Source organism: Rosa chinensis, chromosome 7 (genome assembly GCF_002994745.2).
Source record: "Rosa chinensis cultivar Old Blush chromosome 7, RchiOBHm-V2, whole genome shotgun sequence".
NCBI classification, from domain to species: domain Eukaryota; kingdom Viridiplantae; phylum Streptophyta; class Magnoliopsida; order Rosales; family Rosaceae; genus Rosa; species Rosa chinensis.
The window spans coordinates 37,961,980-37,984,311 of NC_037094.1; the positions used below are offsets into that span (position 1 = coordinate 37,961,980).

At 36.9% G+C, this 22,332-nt stretch overlaps 2 protein-coding genes and 1 long non-coding RNA gene across 4 annotated transcripts; 1 reads left to right on the forward strand and 2 right to left on the reverse strand.

The window, feature by feature from the left end:
• Window positions 1–854: 854 nt before the first annotated feature.
• LOC112176368 lies at window positions 855–4,556 on the reverse strand. Its single transcript, XR_002926907.2, has 6 exons — window positions 4,145–4,556; window positions 3,803–3,935; window positions 2,270–2,318; window positions 1,906–1,962; window positions 1,349–1,447; window positions 855–1,242 (listed from the first exon to the last, which is right to left on the reverse strand). It is a non-coding gene; the product is annotated as an uncharacterized LOC112176368 (long non-coding RNA).
• A 3,808-nt stretch (window positions 4,557–8,364) lies between these two features.
• On the forward strand, window positions 8,365–14,384 carry LOC112176418. The gene is made up of 7 exons (XM_024314332.2): window positions 8,365–8,511; window positions 9,234–10,642; window positions 11,078–11,132; window positions 11,232–11,338; window positions 12,893–12,983; window positions 13,350–13,397; window positions 14,186–14,384. Exons 1-7 carry the CDS (start codon window positions 8,494–8,496, stop codon window positions 14,288–14,290), a joined length of 1,833 nt encoding a protein of 610 aa, XP_024170100.1. The 5' UTR covers window positions 8,365–8,493; the 3' UTR covers window positions 14,291–14,384.
• A 981-nt stretch (window positions 14,385–15,365) lies between these two features.
• On the reverse strand, window positions 15,366–22,021 carry LOC112176419 (CLP protease regulatory subunit CLPX2, mitochondrial). Of its 2 annotated transcripts, none has more exons than XM_024314334.2 (15): window positions 21,329–22,021; window positions 21,179–21,240; window positions 21,000–21,100; window positions 20,829–20,908; window positions 20,030–20,080; window positions 19,853–19,922; window positions 19,688–19,767; window positions 18,506–18,562; window positions 18,210–18,280; window positions 18,031–18,130; window positions 17,746–17,850; window positions 17,167–17,229; window positions 16,906–17,028; window positions 16,279–16,437; window positions 15,366–15,694 (listed from the first exon to the last, which is right to left on the reverse strand). In XM_024314334.2, the coding sequence occupies exons 1-15, from the start codon at window positions 21,890–21,892 to the stop codon at window positions 15,620–15,622; spliced, it is 1,761 nt and encodes a 586-aa protein (XP_024170102.1). In that variant the 5' UTR covers window positions 21,893–22,021; the 3' UTR covers window positions 15,366–15,619. The 2 variants fall into 2 exon arrangements, with proteins under 2 accessions (XP_024170102.1, XP_024170101.1); XM_024314333.2 differs by having other exon boundaries at window positions 19,688–19,765; window positions 19,848–19,922; window positions 21,329–22,019.
• Between the last annotated feature and the right edge of the window lie 311 nt (window positions 22,022–22,332).

Consider the following 22,332-nt stretch of genomic DNA (forward strand, 5'->3'; position numbering starts at 1 on the left):
AACACACCTGAATTTTGATTTCCCACCATTCAGCAGGTGCATTGATAGTCTTCCTAGCCGAATCCTATCCAATACCAGTTTCCTTATGCAACAGCGAACTCCACAATTTCCAATCATTTTTAAGCGAATTCCATTTAATTTTCAATTGCTTTTTATCATAATCCCTTCCGGTTAACTCCTTAAAGGCTAACACAACATTTGACCATCCCTTTTTATCAAAATGTGTACCGGACCTGTTTCCCTTGGCCACTTCCTTAACAGTTATATAACAAAACATAGCTATTATCTCATCAGGCCATGTGGCTTTTGGTTTTCCAGATCCCTCAGTTTCAGTATTGGTGGATTTCTTCTTTCCCATCTAAAGATAAAACATGCTTAGTACTAAACAAACAATTGTTATAAAGTACCATGTCCAACACCTAACATGATTCTCACAAACCAAATATGTTGACCATAATCTAAAGAGCTACTTTGTTTGAACAAGCAATCTTTCAATTTGACACTAATATAGAGAAGTAGTAGCCACTCAATGAAAAAGTTCTCTAAGATTCCTTTATGCTAGCCTTTCCTAATTATTGACTATCAAAGAAAAACTAAATAGTGTAATAACAATTGGATAATAAATGGAAATCAAAATGGCAGCCAAATACTCTAAGGAATCAAAACACAAATAGTGTAATAACAATTTTCCAAATTCTATTTGATCCAAAACAACCTAAGATGTTAAACAAAATAGACAGACCAGTGTCCAATTACCAGATATTTGGTTAGATAAGTGAAACAGATGTAATTGGTGTGTCAATATAGACAGACTAGAGTCCGATTGCAGAATATACAACACCTGGTATCGGGTACAGACCGGTGAAGCTTCATTTGGATATGGGTAACGGTGTGTCAAAAAAAGACTATACTGAGTACATAAGCCAAATCTCAATCCCCTACCTATTTGGATACAACAATTCTCATGCACTCAATCTAAAAGTTGAGTAATCTATTAGGAGGTCAAAATATGATCAATAAAGGCAAAAGTTGATCATATTAGTTAGGCAAAAAAACCCTCCATAATCTAGCTATGCATTTAATGTCAATATGCACAAAAACAGCTAGCCCTAACTACGCATATACCACAGACACTCTTTGTGCGCACTACACTTGTGCAAACTTCATAACATGCTTTGCTCATTCAGTCCGAACTTCATCAATATCTTTTTCTGTGTAAACAAGATTTGTTCTTCTATCCCACTGCAAAAAAAAAAAAAAAAACACCATAGTATATATGATATATGAAGATTATATTTATTAAACCATGAAATAAAGTATATTATGGTATTGGAAGCTGCTGAAATACCTTAATAGTAAACTCCAAATTCGTGTCTTCCACTATCTCGTTCAAGTAACACATGTTCCAATAACCACAACTCTTGCCACCATTTTGCTCAGGAATGCCCTGAAAATAACACAAGGCACCATATCAGAAGAACTACTTGCTACGTAAAACATTAAGAGGCTGAGATACTTCAAATCTCTCTATCAACTTACAGCAAAATTTTTTCATTGGATTAATTTCTTCCCTTTCTTATTCTTGTTCGCATTGTAGATTTTGATATATACTTAAACTAAGAGGAAAATACATATCTGTTAGGAACTTTAACACATTTTGTATACCATATATTTTTCAGTTGCATACTTTCCTGGAATTATACATTTCCCAGATCTATCAAGAATATTAATATTCTTTGTTAGCAAAGAAGACCATTTTAGACAAAGCAAATTAGAAACACTACATGATCTCATAATTCCTGAATTCATTTTAGACAAAGTCAATTTATGATTTAAGTCACTTATATCTTTAACTTGAAAAAAAATAAATGCGGAAAGATTGTAGGGTAGATCAAATAATCTCACCTTGTTTGTTTCTTGAAGCTTTCCAACAAGACTAAATTTGTCAAGTATCAAATAGACCTGCATACAAGAACTGTCACGCCCCTGATTTTTAACACAAATAAAAATCGATATATAATCTCATAATTATACATGCGTGATCGTTCAGTTATCAATAACAAAAACCTGGAAACATTTTTTCCCTTAAACTAAATACATATTGATGCCCTGAACCCACTATGTCAATATTGACCCGCTCCGTAGAGTCATATATTACAAAATCTTACGAATTAAATTGTCAACAACAAAATAAACGTAAATGCTCCTCAGAGCTAACTACACAACGAAAGTCCTTATCAACGGTAAAGTCACAAAAATGGCTTCCTACCGTAAAGCTGCAAGGATGCCGCTACCGCTTCAGCCACGATTATCCTGACCTGCAGGATTAACTCATACACCGTTTGAATGGTACAGCGGGTTGCCACACAACAAACCCAGTAAGCTTTTGCAAGCCCGTATGAGTAAACTCAAAATCACAAAGCATAAATACATTCTTAAAGAACCCACATAAAGAAACCAAGACACACAATAACTAATACATAAGGAAGCATGTGATGCATGAAAACAACCAACCAGGGAGTCGAGTAATGCATGTGATGCATAAAAACAAGCAGGACAGAAAATACATATAAAGCAAAATCTGCAATTATTCCATGCCCACCCATATTGGCCTTTTCTTGTTCTCTTCCATAATAACTATATTGAGTAACAGTCTCTCTAATAGAACAAATTCACACATGCCTTCAAGGCGGTCATATCTTTCAAAGGGAGAGCGAGAAAGAGACACTAGAGAAAGAGAGAACAAGAGCACAGCGGCCATCATGCAAGCAAGAGACTAGGCAAATATTTCCTTGTAGACTCTGTGACCATAGTTACGGCTACACTAAACATGATCTTACTTCAAGAGACTCAGTGTTATAAAAGAAATGCCAAGTACATGTGCAGAACGCTCCACTAAGAAGGGGAACCTGTACCAACCCAATTCAATCACACAAACTTTAATTAAGAAGACACAGACATTGAAATAGTACTAAAACTAGAAAGCAAGGTCAACATAAAGTTCCTCCACCAATCCATCTTTTCTAAGGGCTATTTTCAAAACTCGGAAACCTAGCTTTGCAACTTATGGCTAAATCAAAATCCACAATCTAATCGCAATTCAAAAAGACCATTGAATGACACCATTTCAAAGCACAGCTGAATACGATCAAAGATTTGATGGGAGACCTAACAATGATGTCCACTATGTTGTTCCAACAAGTGATTTCCCAGCATTGAAACTGCTTTAACTTTTGGCTGGAGTAGGATGATGCAAGTTGTTAAAATTATTTTATTTTCAGTTTCTTAACGAAATAGAAAAGGCCAAATGACAAGCACTCCCAATCATGGATTCTCCTAATACATTTGAGCAAAATCTAATACTCACGATCGAACTCCGACTAGTATATTAAACTCTTAATGGCTACATTACCAACATTTCATGCTCTCCACAACTCAATTATCAAAACTTAATCAAGTTTGCCTGATAATCAAAATAGTTCATACATTACCAACAGTCATACTGTTGACAAATTCTAAATGAAATCCAACCCAGCAACTAAACAAATCACCTGAAAATCAACCCAGCAACTAATTTATAATGATATACTATAATGACCAGATAAAACTTTTTCCACTTTTTCATTGGCAGAAACAAAGAGGAACTTCATATAGATCGGAGGTTTCCCATTCATCAGTAAAAGGATAGCAGCTGGAATACCCCACAAAGATTCCCCAGAAAAGCATAGACACTTACTCTATATGATTGTCCAAACGGAACAACTCAAACCCAGATTTATAATGAAATCAATTGGAATCATACCTTCAAATGGCCTGCTGCGAATCGAACTCCAATACCTTCAAATTGACTGCTGCGAATCAAAATCACTACCAGATTTCAAGCCAAATCACTACCAGAAGCCTATAACTTATCTTCACTGCTTTACTGGACCAAACTTCATTAAAGGAACAAAATTTAAGTGAAAGAAGTACGAGCTTTTAGATGAAGACCCCAAATTCAAAATTAGAATACACAAAACATTTACAAATTCATCTATTGAATACCCATCTCTTCATGAGTGGAGAAAACACCAAGCAACTGAGACCTTGCAAATAGATATAGAAATAGAGGAAAAGTGAAATAATGAGAGAGAGATTGAATTACCATCTCTTCGTGAGTGGAGAAGTCGCAGTGACCCGTGGGCTTGCCCTTGAACTTTCCTCTTCTTATTTTGGATTAAAGAGATAACAGCCTCCGCCTGAATCGCTTGTGCTGCTACCCAATGCAATCGCCTAGCTAGGCAATGACAGGACCCGCCCCCCGGATTTCACCCTGAAATCCGAAGTGGCCCTGCGGGGTCCACCTTAGAAGAAAATTCTTCCAAAAATTTGGCAGAACTTCCCCTAAAATGGACTACCCAAAACCTGGAGAAAAGAAATTTACTCTTCTAAATTACCCATCCTTATTCTCCTGGAGTCACCCTGCTCCCCAAATCACAACATCTTCTAATTCACAATACACAAAACTCAACTTAACAACATTAATCCCACAGGTAATCAGAGCAATTCTAATAAAAATGGTAAACAAGGAAAACCTAATTCAAAGGAAAACGCGGAAGACATACTGTTGACTATGCCTCAATTCCATGTACGCCCGACCTTAACTAATTTCGCCTACAAACTGGGCATTTGAAACCGAAGGGCCTAGGGAAAAAGTATTGAAAACACGTTAGTGTGAGTGGACAAAAATAAACAACTAGCTAAATAATTTAAAAGAAGTAAAGTTGTAATACATTCCCGCATTTATTTAAATTTATAAAACTTCGATGCATGCAACGTTTATAAAACATATTTCTTTAAACCAGGAAACTGGAAACTGTAATTCAAACCTGCTGAGTATCGTATCATCGGACTAGACCCCGCTAGCCCAGAAGTAATATAAAAGTAGGGGAAGAAAATAGTCATACGAATGAGCCTCCCAGGCTCGGGTGATAGCCTCCCAGGCTAAAGTACTCCCATATACTCCCGTTATATACCCACACGCCACTAAGTGTAGCGATTAGGATACTGGGCTTCAGCATTACTGTCACAGAGACAGTAACCAGCGCCACAAAGGCGGACGGGCTTCGGTGATCCCATCACCTCGCCACAAAGGCGGAAGATCAATGCTAGCAATGATAATAGTCACCCAAAGTATGGCAAAAGAAAATCCGAAAACCACATAAATCCATAAAGCTTCCCCAACTCTCGCAAATGAATTTCCAACGACGTGTCCCACACGCCAAGATAATCTCAAGTTCAAAAATAAATAGGAGAGAATAATAATAAAACATAATCTCCATAAATCGAAACAAAACCAATTCCAAGATCATCATCAAGACATTCCCAATGCCAAATCCGAAAGTCGATCAATAAATAAGAAATATAAATAAACCAACGGCGTGTCCCACACGCCAAAAATATTCTCGGGTCAATGATGAATAAGCAAGGAAGTTCAATAATGAACTAATATTTCATTTTGGAAAATACCATGGAAAATACTTTGTTGAAAAACAACATAATTCAAAGTTTCGAATCCGGGCATAACAAAATTAATATCCAAAAATCACAACCGGAATAAATCGTAATCACTTCATGAAACTCATCAATGAAAGTAGTTCCTCGAGATAAATCGAAATCAGAAATCCGAAAACAATTATATGCTCAAAATGTAATATGATAAATAACTAGAGCATTACTTTAAGAAATAAATGCATGCATCATTATTTAAAAACAAAAGTCCACTCACAGTACTATTTAGGCGTTCACGCGTACGAGTTCCTTCGTCGAGCAATAGCTCGGTACGTCGCCCTGTACACAAATATATTCCGTGAATAACTATTCTAATTAAATACGATTCTCAAAATCGAATCCTCATAAATCATCTCTCCAATTCTTCTCGGATTCAACCCACATTCTACCACTAATACCAATTCGTTATCTTAAAGGTTCCAAGTCAGAACCGAGAGATATCCGACGGTCGGATTCTCGTAAATCGATAATTGAAATCCTAAATTTCCAGAAATTCATAACCGATTAAAAACTTCTCCAATTCCAACCAAATTCACATATTCAACCTCTACAAAAATTATAGGATTTAACTGGCCAAAAAAAAAAAGAATTTAAATTACTGTTTAAACGCCACCACTGTTCACTCACCGCACTGTTCACACGTGACACTGTTCATGCGCGGCCAACTCCTCCTCCGGCCACCAAATTTCAACCACATAATCATCTCAACATTCTAAGCATTTTTCATAACTGTGACCAAGTGAGAAAATACCTTGAAGTGCTCCAATTTTGCCGATGAACACAAACCCGGAAATCTCCAAACCCACCAATTTGGAAATCCTTCAAATTCACCTTCCAAACGTGGAAATTTCAGCTAGAAGTCTTGAGGGAAGATGATCAGTGACTCGAGGCGCTCCTAATAGAACCAATTTCACCGCCGGAGATAGCCGAAAACTGGAGAATTTCACCGGAGAAGCAAATTGCTACAGTAACAATGATTGCATAAATTCGGGGTTTTTCGGCCAAATCACCAATACCCACTGATACCATCGTATAGAGGAGGAAGAGACGGTTCAAGGACAACTGGAATCACGTCAATCGGACGCCGGACGGCGAAGAAATCGGAAAAAGAAGAATGGTGAGCGACGCGGGGGAAGAGGGAAGCAGAGAGAAATCTCGGGGGTAGGTTTCCCGAAATGGAAACTTACCCTGGTATATAGTAACTTTAGTATTTAGGCTATAACTTTCACATACAAACTCCGATTTTTACGTACCACATATGCACGCGCTCGGTTTAACGTCCTCTACAACTTTCATGAAGGAAATTTTCTCAAATTTTGACCCGAACAAAAAGTCAACTTTTAGGGCCACTTAAAATATCGAACCGATAGTAAAAGTGAAAATAGTTGTCGTTTACTGTCCAAATGACTAGTAAACGGGTAAATTAAGATACGGGACGTTACAGGCAAAGTGAGATGAACACTTAATCGAGAAAACCCTAAATACCCAATCCAACAAAAAGCTTAAATCTATTAACACTTAACCAAGGGGATTACCAGTGATAGATGCGAACTCAGACTGAGACCAAGATACGGATTGAGATTGAGATCGACATCGTTTGGCTGGAATGGGGTTTTCTAGTTTGCGAGGTGAGATGGTTGAGATGATTATGGGTTTTCAACTTCCATGTCAGATTCGAAGAAATTATGTTGGATTGGGTTTTCAGTTCGAACATTTCTGTTGGGTGAGAGAATGAAAGCGAGAGCAAGAGAGGAGTGGGTTTGAGAGTGAGAGCAAGCTGAGAGAAGGTTTTTAGGTTTCTTTCAGTTTGATAAATTTGTCGGGCCAAAAATTTTTTAAGTGTTAGACGGATATATCTTTACGTTGTGCCAAAAAACCAAACTGAAAGGAGGGGAAAAAAAACCAAAGTCAGTTCAATGCACAACAGAAATCTGTTGTCTGAAACATAACCCTTTCCAAACAAATGTAATGCACAACATAAATCTGTTGTCTGAAATAGAACCTTTTTCAGAAAACTGATTCACAATGATATACACTATATTCAGACAACATAATTTTTTCATTCTGTCGTTAAAATTATTTAGACAACAGAAAACAATCATTCTGTCATCTGATAAGTTTATTGACGTAGTGATGGGACGACTTTACCATTGTTTTTTTAAGTAAAGCTTGAAAGTAAAGATGGTAGTTAGATCAATCAATATATCAATATGATTGATTCAAATGCAAAATTTCATAAATGATGAATTATGGATCGTTCATGCAAGTTATGTAGGAATTTTTGGAAATTTATTGAAAAAACTCATATTCCCATTACTGTATATCTATGGATAAACAACTCATAGATGAAGTTCTCATGGCAATTTGTGAATATCTCACAAAGTGGATAATCTTCAAGTATTGATTATATTGGTCGTAGTCCAAAAGCATACTTCAACCAGTGTAAAGTTAATTTAGCCATTCTTCATAAAGTCGTTGATGTGTTGTCGGTTGAATTTTCTCAAACCGTATAATTAAGGAATAAAAGTTGTGGAAATGAAGACAAATTAAGTGTAGTGGCACACATACATTTTCTCTAACACAATGTTTATTGATGATAAGTCTACTAGTCGAAGAACTTTGGAGTGCATATCATCATTTAGCCGGAAAAAAATAGGACCAAACAAAGTTCGAAATTGACTCCCCCTCTCCCAATCCTCCAATAATAGAAAAAAAAAATTAAAAGAATAAAATTTATTGAATTAGATTTGATTATATAAAGAAAATTAATAATGAAAAGAAAAAGAAAAAAAAAAAGGCTTTAAAGCCATAAAACCCATCTCCCAGTGTGTTTTGTTTGTTTTGGGTAAACCCAAGTTGGTCTTGTCTTCCAATGTCGCCTCTGAAACTGTCCTGTTTCTGATTCCAACTCTTGAACAAACGGCAGAGTCGTCGTCTTCTTGCATGTGTTGGGCATTCATGGTATTAATCTCGCCTTACTCTTCCCTACTATTTCATTCGATTAATTGCAATCCAGTAATGTCATTTATTGTTGAATTTTGGAATAGGGATCTCTTCTGGGTTTGATCTAATGCACTAGTTGCTTTACTTTTGATATAAAAGAGAATACAAAGAGAGACCTTGTTGAATCTCAGGTAGTTCTTTCGAGTTATATCGATTTCCCCATCCACCCCGGTTAGGAATTGTTCAATTCTGCAAACATGGCCTATGATTAGGGTTAACATGTCTTTTTTGTGATTAGGGTTAACAAAGTTCTAATAGAATTGTCATTGAATGTATTTATCTACTTTACAGTCCACACTTCCGTATTTTTTTTTTATCATTTACATAGTTTCTGTGTCAGTAGTTTTCCTTAAACGTAACGAATCTGAGTTCTACGATGTAAGAAAGATGGGCATCTAAGAATCAGCAGGAAATGTATGATGGATGTTTGATTGACCATTTCCTTGTTGGATGAAAGGTTGAAGCAGTAAGATGGAGAGAACATAACATATGAGAGAGGGAATAAGCGTCTCATTTGGTTTGGGACTTTAAAGCAACATATATAAGTGAGTTTGTTTCAGGTCAAAATGTTGATAGAAACTTTCCTTTCCAGTTCAATTGAAGCTGCTCTATTTTGTCTATCTAACTTTGGGTTACAAGATGTCTTATGTGATTGGATGCCTGGTGCTGAAACTTGGCAGATGTGTACAAAATGCGATGATCGTTGCAGTTGCAGAGATGCTCAACTATCTTCAGAGGAAAAAAAGAATGCTGAGGATTCAAACAACTTAGTTTTTCCAAGAAGCTCTTCCCAGCTGTCAGCAATTAGTTTAATGTCTGAAAGTTCTGCACCTGATCTTGTATACAAGAGGAGGAAGTTACAAGAAAACTCTGAGACCATACTTTCAGCATGTGATGTGAAATACCCAAGAACTGGTGATTGCCTTTCGTGTATACATTCTGATACTCCTTCACTTGCTGGTAAGGACCAATATGTTCATTCTCAAAAAGGGGAACTGTCAGCAACTAGTTTAATGTCTGAAAGTACTGCACCTAATCTTGTATACAAGAGGAGGAATTTACAAGAAAATTCTGTCACCATACTATCAGCATGTGATGTGAAAAACCCGAGAACTGGTGATTGCCTTTCGTTTATACATTCTGATGCTCCTTCACTTGCTGGTAAGGATCAATATGTTCATTCTCAAAAAGGGGAACTGTCAGCGATTAGTATAATGTCTGAAAGTACTGCACCTAATCTTGTATACAAGAGGAAGAAGTTACGAGACCCGAGAACTGGTGATTGCCTTTCGTTTATACATTCTGATGCTCCTTCACTTGCTGGTAAGGCATATGTTCATTCTCAAAAAGGGGATCAGAATGGACCATGTTTATGCAATAGAGCATCTGCTGTTATAAAATCAAAGTCTTTTCATGGGTTTTCTGTTGATGAGGAATTAATTTCTAATGAAGCAACTAAAGCTAGTGTTCCAAAAGGTTTAGAGGTAGACAGTGTAAACGATAGTTGCTCGTCATCAAAATCAAATATGGAGAATGTTTCCACCTCCAATAAGACTGAAGTAGATGAAACAGCTGATTGCTCCTCTTCTAGTGCAATCGTTATGGAAGCTGTGGGAGATCTGTCTGAAAAGGATCTCTGCATCTCTATTCTCAGAACCCATGGGCTGCTCGGGGAAGTTCGGATAACTAGGAGCTGTGGTTCTGCTGATGACATTAATACCAGTAGCAGCAAGAGCTGTCGACGGTCATGCAAAATTTGTAATCGTTCAGAAACCGCTCTGAAAATGCTGATTTGTGATAATTGTGAAGAGGCATTTCACATGTCATGCTGCCAGCCACGAATAAAGAAGGTACCTATAGATGAATGGTTCTGTCATTCCTGCTTGAGAGAGAAACATACAATTCTAAAAGACAGAGTTACTAGAAAATTTCCGAATATCACTAGTGTCATGAGTAGGAGTGCGTCATCTAAGGATGAGGTGAATCCCATACTATTGATGCTGAGAGACACTGAGCCATATAGAACTAGTGTTCGGGTTGGCAAAGGTTTTCAAGCGGAAGTTGATGACTGGTCAGGTCCAATAAACAAGTATGTTCATTCTGTACTTCATTTCTCCGTTTCTGAAAAGTAATATTGAAAAGTATGTTTGTTCTGTACACTGCCTTCGTCCACAGTGTCTCTTCTTTTCATTCTAAATTACAGGTGAATTGGTTTGAAAAAAAAAAAAAAACACCCATTTTTCATCTTTCCACATTTTTTTATTAACAATCTCTCATACGAAAAAATAAAATAAAATAAATCTTGCAAATTAGTTAGGCACAATAGGTTGGAAAGTTCTTGCCTATCTTTCTGTCTTTGTGCTCAATTGTATGTTGGTTGGCCCGCATAAAGTTCTGTGTGGGAAACTTTGTTTCCATGCATGTTGTAGAACATAAATTTATTTCATCATCTTCCTTTCTCTGTATCCTTGTTTTCTTTTCACGTGTTGCAAGTTACAGCTTTTGTTATTGTCATTTGATACAGTGATGGCATTGGTGAACCGTTGGAATTACATCCTTCGGAGTATGCTAGACTGCATGTAAGGCCTCGATGTGTCTGCTAATTTGTAGTCCACATTTCGATTTGGGATGGGGGGTTTGGAAATTTCATCAAGTACTGACACATCTTTTCTTTGTAGGAGTTGAATTCCAGCAAACCCTCAAAAATTAACTCTATAAGTAACTGGATCCAATGCCGAGAAGTTGTTGATCCTGAAAATGGAATAAGATGTGGAAAGTGGCGCAGGTGATTTATCTACTCTTATATTTCTATTTAATTGGAATTCATAAGGATGCTTGATATTTTTGGTTGGAAAATTTTCTAGTAATAAGGATTGAATCACATGTAGTATATTGAGAAGTTACCTTGATACTGATATGAATGAATGGAAGTGATAATTGTAAACTTAATCACCAGATAATCTGATCTTTTCCATTGATATTTTACAAACTGGGAGATTGAACAAAGTTGAAGCAGCCCTACTCTCCTTGGTCTAGGGGGATGGTTTGTTCAGTCTGTCTTGGGTAGTGTTTTCGGGTCTCTGTTGGGTGGGTGGGGCTTTGTGCTCTGCCTCTCGGGGTTTCTATTATTCTTGTATTTGCAGTCCCTTTCTCAGGGATGTTTGTGGTGTTTTTATGTAGTCTTGGCCTGATGATTTGAGTTGTGATGTACGAAAATCTGTGTCTATATGAAGCTGTTTGGGTAATAACAGAGATAAAGTCATTTCTAGATTACTTCTTAAATAATTGGGCACAGATACAGAAGTCAAAAGAGTATCAGGTACAAGTCATTAAAAATTTATCAATCTTTACAGTAGGGCACAAAAGCTTTTGGGTCATAGCTTAAATAATATGGTATGAAAGGATGAGGGTGGAGAACATATGTTCAAATTTTCATGTAAGAAAAGGAGAGAAATAATTGGCATGATCAATGCGAAGTACAAGAACTGGCTAAGTTCAAACACAGAAAACTGAAGATTTCAATTATTGTAACTGCAAAAAGTTGTTCTTGAGAGGTACTAAATGGTGATTAAATAAGAGGTTTAAGGTTAGAAAGAGGAGATGAACAAGAAGTCCATTTGAGGCTATTTGAAGTGAATACATTGTTCAAAAGAGATTGTCCTTGAAGTGCTTAGATCATGAACTCCTCTACTTGGGTGGCTGTGGGAACTTTTCTACGTAAATACATTGTCCAAAAGAAAAGCATTTACTTAGAGAAATCTGATTTATTTATTAGCTCTGTGTTCTTTTGAACCCTGTATAATTCCACAGTGACAACCATCTGAGTTGATAAGTGTAAGTTGGTCGCTACAAGCTGTTAAGTATCTCTTTAAGTGTGTCGGCAGGGTTATGAAAGCTAAAGCCTGGTGGAGTTGAAGAACGTTGGCTTTTTTTTAGGTCATTTGGCAAGAGCAGAATAGGAAGATTTTCGAAGACTTTCCTGGTTTGTGTGTGGAAGAGCTTTGTGTTCAAGTGTATTTCTGGTCTGTTCTATGGGCATCAGTCACCTTAGAGTTTAGAAAATTTTCCCTTTCAGCCTTACTGCTAATTGGACAGCTGCACTAACATGATTAGTGTATTTGTTTTGAATTTTTTTAAGCTCTGAGGGCTTCTCGTTCTCTTTCGTACTTGATCTTATTTGTATAAAATAAATGTTATCTTAAAAATAAAAAACACCATCGAAGTAAATAATTACTAAAAAAATTTGGATTAGTAATTTGATATGTGATGGAAACGAGTGGTTTAAAGTTCTGTTATATCTATGAGATATTTAACATACTGAGATAATTTCATAAAGCAGGGCTCCTCTTTTTGAAGTCCAAACTAATGACTGGGAGTGCTTCTGCTCTGTTCTGTGGGATCCAAGCCATGCTGATTGTAATGTGCCTCAGGTATTCATATCATTTGCAGTCATCATATGTCTATATTAGATAGTTGTAGTTCAATATTCATGTCATATTATGAAGCTCTTATACGAAGAAGCACACTCACCTGCACACACATCTCTGCCTCTTCAGGATTAGGGACTTGTGTGTAGTTAAAGAAAAAATATATATTTAACAAATAAATAGATGGTATAAAGAAATTCACTTTTGTATTGTCGTCAAATAAGTTTTATGTTGCATTGCTTACACATCCATTTTATTTTGTTATCCCTATCATGCTATTTATTTATTATTGTTTTTTTTCGTGTTGTTGGTATTGGAATTTTATTATTTTTATCTAATTTAATCTCTTCTCATTTGTGTCTGCCTCAGGAATTGGAAACAGATCAAGTTCTAAAGCAACTGAAGTATGTTGAGACGGTATGTTTTAGTCACTTCCACTTAACTTCATTGCCAGATAACTCTGCCCCTTTTTCCGATGCACCCAACATATTTTAATTTCTTCAGTATGAGCTAATTTTAACACATTACCGGTGCAGTTATGGTTGCTCTCTTGGTTCAAATATCTCTTTTTCTGTACTAAATTATATTCTTATTGTTCCTGGTCTATCTTTTGTATAAACCAAGTTTATTATTGTTATCAATTATGCAACAAAGTCATTACTGAAGAGATAATAAATTTGAGATAATTTATTTTCCTTCCCCATCGATAAGATAGGGAACTGAATACTGAATGCAGAACAAAGAAAAATGTAAAGAAATGACACATGAGTGCATGACATCATATGCAACTGAAAGAAAATACACATTGCCGTGTATTGATATGATACAATGACTAAGTTGTGTCCCAAAGAAAAGAAAATATTTGTCCTCCTGTACTTACCTTTGGGTACCCAGTCTGACCAGCAAGCATTTGGAGTAGATTCTCCATAAACCATTTGAAGATATGGGAAAAGCTTTCAATGGAATAATAAACCACGTAGCGAAATTAAAAGAATTTTTTATCTTGAAGTGTGGCTATATGAAGAGTCAATGGTCAGTACATTTGTGGTAGTGAATTTCTCGCATATCTAATACATTTATGTAATGCTGCATGGTTTGAAGTTCATTTGTTTATATCCAAAGAAGATTCTGCAACATCCGTTCTATATCTCAGTTTGTTTGCTTTGTACTTTCTTGCTGATTTTTGTTCCTCAAATGGTTTGCAGCTAAGGCCCCGGCTATCTGCTCAACAGCATAATTTGGGTCGCGCCAACAGCACTGGTGATTTACAAAACTGCAGAATAGATACAAAAAGTATACAAACTCTCTGATATGGTGAGAACTCCTCGAGAGCATTCAAAATCTGCCTTGTCATTGTACATTCATTTCATATATATATATCAAATGGAGCTGGCTTTCACCACAGTTAACTGGACTAAAAATTTTGTAGTCAAAGTACAATGGCTTATGCGCCTCCGCCCTTTTTTGTGTTGTTTGATATTCATCTTTTAGTGGGCAAACTATATGTGCAGTAGATAGTGACAGAACAATGGAATGAAAAATTGTGCTTGACTTGTGCTTGAGGAATTCAAAATTGAATGCAGTATACTCTGCATGGCTGCATCCAGGTGACCCAACAACAATAAACAGATAAAATTGACTGGTAGAGGGGTAGTGTGTGGTAGACTAGTAGTCTTGCTTTTCTTGAAAAAATATTGAGGCTTGTCTGGACTAACCAGATATTTTCAAGGAGACCAGTACGGCAGTACCTGCAATTGCCTCATTTTTATTCTCATTTTCTTTTCTAGTCTAATGAGTCATTGAGGGGCAAAAAAATTAGAAGAATCTAACCACAGGTGGATGGTTTTCAACAAACCCATTAATAGTGCAGCTTTAGCTAAGCAAGGATGGAAATCCTAATGAACTTGAACAACTGGTGGATGCAACTTGTTGGAGATGTTTGTAAGCCTCTCGTCCTGGCGAATTGATATCTAAGATGGATTGTAGGGGAATTATTATTATTATTTTTGAATGAATGATCCTTCTTCTGTCTAGGCAAGATATTGAAAATTTAGATCATCCTTTTGTTCAACCCCCTTTGTCAGGGAGTTCTGAAGATGTTCTAATCTTCCTAGACACCCTAATCATTCTTATAAGCTTGTTCATGAAGTTGCTCTCTTAAGTTATAGAAAGATCAATTTGTCCAGCACCAATATACTAGTTAAGGAAACATATCTATTTATTTTATGTTTTGTTGCGATTTGTTCCAGCCATTCTACAGACATGTTGATACTTGTAGAGGGAAATGGTCCTAGTGTGAGGAACTAGGACCTGTAACTTTGAGTGCTAATTAACCTAGTACTTTCCTCGGAGCAATTTGGCAATAAACTCAGTAGTTAGAAGCACTTTTAAAACTCCAGACATTCACTAGGATACTAATAGCAACATTCAAGCAACATCTGTAGTTCTGCGGAAACGCAATAATATGCTTTGAGTGCCAAAGCCAGTCACAATTCTAAAACAGCTGTACAGCGAATTATTGGTCTTGGTAGCACAAGGCAGACAATAGCTGCTCACTTGTGTTGGAAGGCAAACCAAGAGTTCATTTTCTAACTGCTATATTTATATGCGCATATATTTCATACATTGCAACAGAGATATCATAAACCTAAGGCTCTTGATTGAAGCTCCAAAACTTCTTGCGAACATTCGCCTTCAGCAGGCCCCTGCTTTCCCTGCAAGTTCAGGCTTAGCCACTATTCAAACAGTATACCACATTTTAACAAAAGTACTACACTATGCTGTTATGAAAGCATATGGAGTTGGTTTCTCTCTTTAAGCTGTTAAAAAGCATTATCACTACAAGTAACATGGCATGGGTGGAATACTTTTATATTGCTATCATTGTCACTTGGTTTAGCACTTTAGCTTTACTCAAAATCATTTTCAAAATTCTCATACTCTGATAACATACAAAAAGAAAAATGGTGTGAATGAAGTCTCTGACCAATAAAAAAATAAAACATATTGCTCAAATCATTTATTTATTCTTAAGATACCTTTGACCTAATTCTATTATGTTTGTTACTCTTTTAACCCTAGGTTTGGGAAGAATGGCATAACTCATTCACTTGGTCTAACAATGATATTCTACTGTTAAAGTCAGCTGTCCAAATATTTGTGGATTTTACTAATTTCCTGAGAAAGTGTAAGGGAACAATAACAACTAATCAAGCAGAACAAGAATGAGAAAAGAAAAAAAAAAGTAATCTACAACACGATAAGTTTCCTGAGACAGAGGGGCTTCAGAGAAGCATACCATGTGCTTTCTTGACTTTGTTTCATGAAGAAATTGCTCCACTATGCCTTCACCACTAAGAATTTTTGCTCCTCGTCCTGGAGCATCCACTGACCCAACAGCTTCTTCATCAACCAGAACTGCATGTATACTATTGGTTTCTGTCTTGATGTCTGGAACCTGCACATAATGATAACAAGCTAGTTTCATAACCTAAATACTGAACCCAGGATAAGGACTGAATATATAATGTACAAACTTTATTATTTGATGGGTAAGGGAGTAAGAAAGTCTATATAAGCTGGGGTTTAATGGGCAAACCCCAGCTGTTTTTTCTTTTCACCCATTCAAATATAAGTTACCAATTTCATTGAATGGGGAGGGATTAAGCAAGTCTATATCGCCTCACATCACAGAGAAGGGTGATACAACCACCAGTGTAAAACAGGGAGTAACATCGCTGGGGTTTCTAACTTCTCTAGTATGGGCAAAAAATTGATCAGTTAATCCCTACTGCAGATTAAGAAATAGTGTCCCTACGTGATAATTGGCTTGAATGTAATCAATACCATCCCTGAACAGCTGAGAAGCATAAAATCCATGTAAATTTTTCATAGACACTGCAATGACTAACAGATGTCTATTTACCTCGAACATTGCTTCTGTAAGAATATTCTCCAATATGGCTCTCAAACCTCGAGCACCAGTGTTCTTTGCCATTGCCTTCCTTGCAATCAATCTCAGTGCATCGTCAGTAAAATGTAATTTGACCTGAAAAATGTCATACAAAATAAGAAGTTACACACTAAGATTATCAAGTCTTGCAGGAAAAAAGAAAAATAAACAACTAATGGAAGATATGGAAGTGAAATTTTTGTGACTGCAAGATGCAATGGTTCAAAAGCTTACATTGTTCATGTCAAACATCATCTTGTACTGCTTACCAAGAGCATTTTTAGGTTCTGTGAGGACCTAAGACAAAATATAAAAATCTTTCAATATCATTAATAACAAGTAAAAGTAAAAGTGCAGTCAACTATACCTTGTTAATTTCTACTATCAAAGGAGTAGGAATTTTTATCTTCTAGTTTTAAAATGACTTTTACAAAATATAATTTTTAATATTAATTTTTATTTCATTCTACTAAAAATGGGAGTAGCCATCATATTCAGTACTTGTATACATAGAAGAACATTGAGCATACATAGAAGTAGTACAATAAATAACAACTAAAAAATAAGATGACAATAATCGGATTAAAGCTCATAATTGTTGGTCTGTTAGTGGAATTATGTCCTAGAGTTTTTAACAAGGCCACCCATAGTTTGTCAGGCCGCATGGAGTCTACAATGGCCACTCTTGGTTGGAGGTTAAGCGTCCTCAACTCACTTCAATTCGCCAGTTATAATTAAAATTCATCTTTCCATTCAAAAAAAAGAAAAGAAAAGAAACAATAGGATTAGATACTATAGAAAACATAAGCACACCTGAACAAGTTGATCCTCGTTTAAAGATGACAAACTCACTAAAATAGGAAAGCGCCCAACAAATTCAGGTATCAGGCCATAAGCAATAAGATCTCCACTTTCTACCTACGGAACATTAGAATTATTAAAATCCAGTGCAAAAGCAATTAGAATATAAATTTGTGTGGAAGATAAAGAAGGAAATCTCAAGTGAAGAAATTGATAATGCACAGCCCCAGAACGAACAGCCATAAAGTAATGATGGAATATACAATTTCCTAGACTATGCTGAGTTTTCGTTCTCACAGATTCCAACAAGGATGAGGTCACTATGGCATCAGTCAATCCACTGGACCTCATATTTGCACGAACTGGTGCTCCAAATCCAATGGAAGAATCTTGGTGTCTGGAAGAAGAAAAGATTTGCACCTCTGAAGCTCCTTCAAAGTAGAAATATGCAATCAAATAATTTCTGAGTGCATTACCTTTCTGAAATAGTCTTCTCCAAACCAACAAAAGCCCCACCACATATGAAAAGGATATCCTTTGTATCCATCTGCCAAAATTCAGAATAAAGTAAATGGATGTACTGGAATGGGATGCCGACATTTTTGAACACCGACTCTTGCAGTAGTCAGACTTCCAAGTCCAAAATGTATGATTAAATGAACAGTATCAAACTTTCTGTTTCACAGGAGGATTAGGGGAGCGTGATAACCACTCCCCTGAAAAAACCCTCTAAAATGAGGATGTAGCGGAAATGAGCAGAGACATTAAATACCTGTATACTATCACCACGAGGATGCTTCCGAGCTCCTTTATCAGGAACATTAACTACCTGAGGGTCAGCGAAAAAAAAGGAAATAACTTTAATAGTTTAATTTTGAAGAGAAGAGAATATGATTCCTATATAATGAGTTCACAACCTGAGAACCATATGAGAGCATCATAACTGATGTCTCTGAACGATATTTAAGTAAAAATCATTATCAGCAATCACATACAATACTAAGGAATTAGTATTGTAATTTTCCCTGCATTTCTTCAGGATATTCAAAATTTAGAAGAACTAATCGAGGGGGCCCTAGACCAGTTGAAAAGAGCCCGGGCCCGCTCACAGAAATTAGAAATGTATCATATGTGTTTTGCTCAATGCATATGCAGATGCAATCTATTCCAATGGTATGATATCAAATTAACACAAATGGTATCATTACAAAGACTTCTACATACAGACTTCTGCACTGAAATAATCAACTAGAGGTCCATTAAATGACAGATGTTAAGATCATTACAGAGCTGGAGGACTACATAAAAACTGAAAATGAAATATGCAGCTCAAGTTTTACTGCAAGAAGGTATTTTACAAAGGAGACTTGCCCCTTATCAGCCTTATTGTTAGACTGGAGAACTGTAGTGTCTTAAAAAATCAGTTTTTTAGCTCTTTTGTTCTTGTTGTTCATCGCCTAGGTTGTTTTGAGGACTACTTGTCCTCAGTTGTTCTGTGTTTCTTTGGCTCCAAAGAAAAAAAAAAGCCAGAGAGAGAGAGAGAGACTTGCAAGTCTCAAATGAGTACAAAGTAGATACTTCAAATTTACAGACTCAATAGCGCACAAGTATTAGTACAGGCAATACCACAAACTAATACCACTGGAGAAACAAGAAATTCCACTATAAGCATGCAGGAATGCTTCAATTGTGCAGTTCTTTAAAGTAGAAAAAGAAAGTATTTGGTAAAGTATCCATAGTAGTGTTATACAAATTACAAAAATGATTGCCACTGTGGATCAATTAAGAAAACAAAAACGACTGCTTTCTAGATTTATGGCAGTTATAAATAAACTTAATCTAAGAAGGTACAACAGGAATTAAGCTAGCAATCCCTTCATGTTTATGTTCACAAGTGATAGTGGAACAGGGATAATGCTGACAGATTAACTTAAACTATAGATGGTTTGCTTACGGTTCCTTCCAACATTTTCAGCAATGCCTGTTGGACGCCCTCTCCAGACACATCTCGGCCAATATTTAAGCTCTCAGCCTGTAAAAAGAGCACCTGTATTATTATAACTGAGGAAAAAATGACAAAATCATTTGATTTAATCCTTATCTTTTTACCAGACCTTCTTTATTATCTTATCAACTTCATCAATGTAGACAATCCCTTTCTGAGCCGCTTCCACATCAAACTCAGCTTCCTAAACAAATTGAAATAATCAGATTGTATTATAGTTAGAAGATCACAGAGGTAGAAATGCACATTTTCAATGATTGTATAAGAAACACATGAGATCATCAACCATACCGTAAGAAGTCTATACAATATTGATTCCACATCTTCTCCAACATAACCTGCCTGCATATAGGGGGGAGAAAGAGAGAATCAGTGAACCTTTCCATGCAACAGAACTAGTATGAAATACAGCCCTTATCAGGTCATCAACGCAAGAATGAAATTTCAAGATCATGAGAACAGTAAAGCATGATTTTAAATGTTTCTTGCATTAAATCAGTGTACTAAAATCACCTAAGCTTGAAGTCCTTTTGCTGTCAAAATACTAACAATTTCCTTTTCCCCTTTAATTTTCTTGCTTACTCCACAAGTCTCTTTCAAGTTGGTACAATTATGGTAATGAAAAAGGAACTTTAAATCCAGTATTTTTGATCCCACAAGGGATACTTCTAAAGTTTACTTTGAATGACAGTGAGTACAAAGTGTAGGAGCGCTAAGTGAGCCAATGCTTTAGAGCTCTTTAGGACATCCGGTAGAACACGGAAAAAGCCTGTGTGGTGGGTCACAGGAGCCTTCACGAACACACACACATCATTAATTAGAGAGGCGATAACCTTTTAAGGTTGAGAAACAGAAGCAGATGTTTGGATTTTTATATGAGATCCTTCTAAATCTATGTCTGCCTGTATGATCTATCCTCATTTGTACATTCTAATACTCAAACACTGATTCCCCTTTGCCAATTACAAAGGATACAAGATTCCCAACAACATTTAATGCTTCTTTTTCAGGGAAATGATAGCCGTAAAAATAATAGGATGAAGAAGCTGAGAACATCATTTGCAAAATAATATTGAACAGTGCAACTTGCCTGTGTTAATGTTGTTGCATCAGCAATGGCAAATGGAACATTCACAACACGGGCTAGTGTTTTTGCAAGTAAAGTCTTCCCTATCCTTGGTCGAAATAAAAAAAAATAATGAAATGAGGATAAAATTCTATGTAAAACTGGAACTTGTCACAAAAATAATGGTGATTCTACCTGAACCAGTGGGACCCATCAATAATACATTGCTCTTCTCCAACTCAACAGAATCAGTATCAACACTGTGAGGCTTACAATCAACTGAATCTACACCGGACCTGGTATTCCGATAGCAAAGTCAATCAACACAGGTGGACATCCATCTCAACAATAACGATATCCAAGTTCGAACTAACCTTCTCTGTTGGGAAGAATGCCGTATTCTTTTGTAGTGGTTATAAACCGCAACCGAAAGCACCTGTCAAAAAGACGCAGCAGCATGCATTGCATTAGAATGAAGAATGAAAAACGAACACTAACGTATATCAAAGTTTGAAAATCCAAACCTTTTTGGCTCTTTCTTGGCCGATGACAAAGTCATCAAGAGCCTTACATATCTCCTTGGGAGTCAAGAGGTCTTTCTGGCCGGAACCGGAACCGGAATCGGAATTGGAATTGGAAGTGGAATGAGGGGAGGCATGAGTGGGCGGCGCCTTAAGCCTGCCAATCTCGACGAAAGTGCCTTGCAAAGGGAGGAGCTTGGATGGCCTGAAATAGAAGGCGGTGTTGCAATTGGGGCACAGATTCACGGCCTGGTAAACCCCCGTCTCTCGGCCCGTAATCGACAGCGGTCGGGTCGAGAACAGGACCGCCATTTGCTTCGAGCATCGGGGACAGTTCACGTCCGCCCTTATGTTCTCGTACTCTCCTCCTCCTCCGACTTCACTGCACTTGTGCCGCCGCTGCTGGGGTTGTGCTGCTTCTGCACCACCACCACCACCACCACCACTAGCAGTGACAGCAACTCTTCCGGATACGGAGATTCCGGTGGTTGCGGTGGCGCTTGTGCCGGCGGCGGCGATTAGTCGTGTGAGGGAGGACCTGGTGCTCAATCTGAGAGTGTGAAACATTGTCTATAGAGAGTGGAGGATGATTCTGACGATGAGTCGGTCATTGAATGAATGAATCAACAGTGGTGGGTCACCTCTCGTACACTCCTCCACTGTACTGGGATCTTCTGCTCTCGCATACTAATATCCCCGTTTCTCCATGTTATTGAATCCGAACCGTTCAGAAAAGATAGAGCAAAGTCTCGTTTTAGGATCAACCGATCAACTACTTAAAAAGGTGTCATAAAATAAAATATAAAAAAAGGCGATGTGGCTGTCCTTAAGCCTTGATTAATGAAACAGAATGATACATGGGGGGACGTGGTGCCTTAACCCCAACTTATAATTAGCGTCAAGAGAATGTCTCGCAATAATAGCAAGAACCTCTACAAATATAATGTACCCTAACATGTACCAAATAGCAATGGTTGCACCTTTGGCAACTGCATTTGCTTTATGGG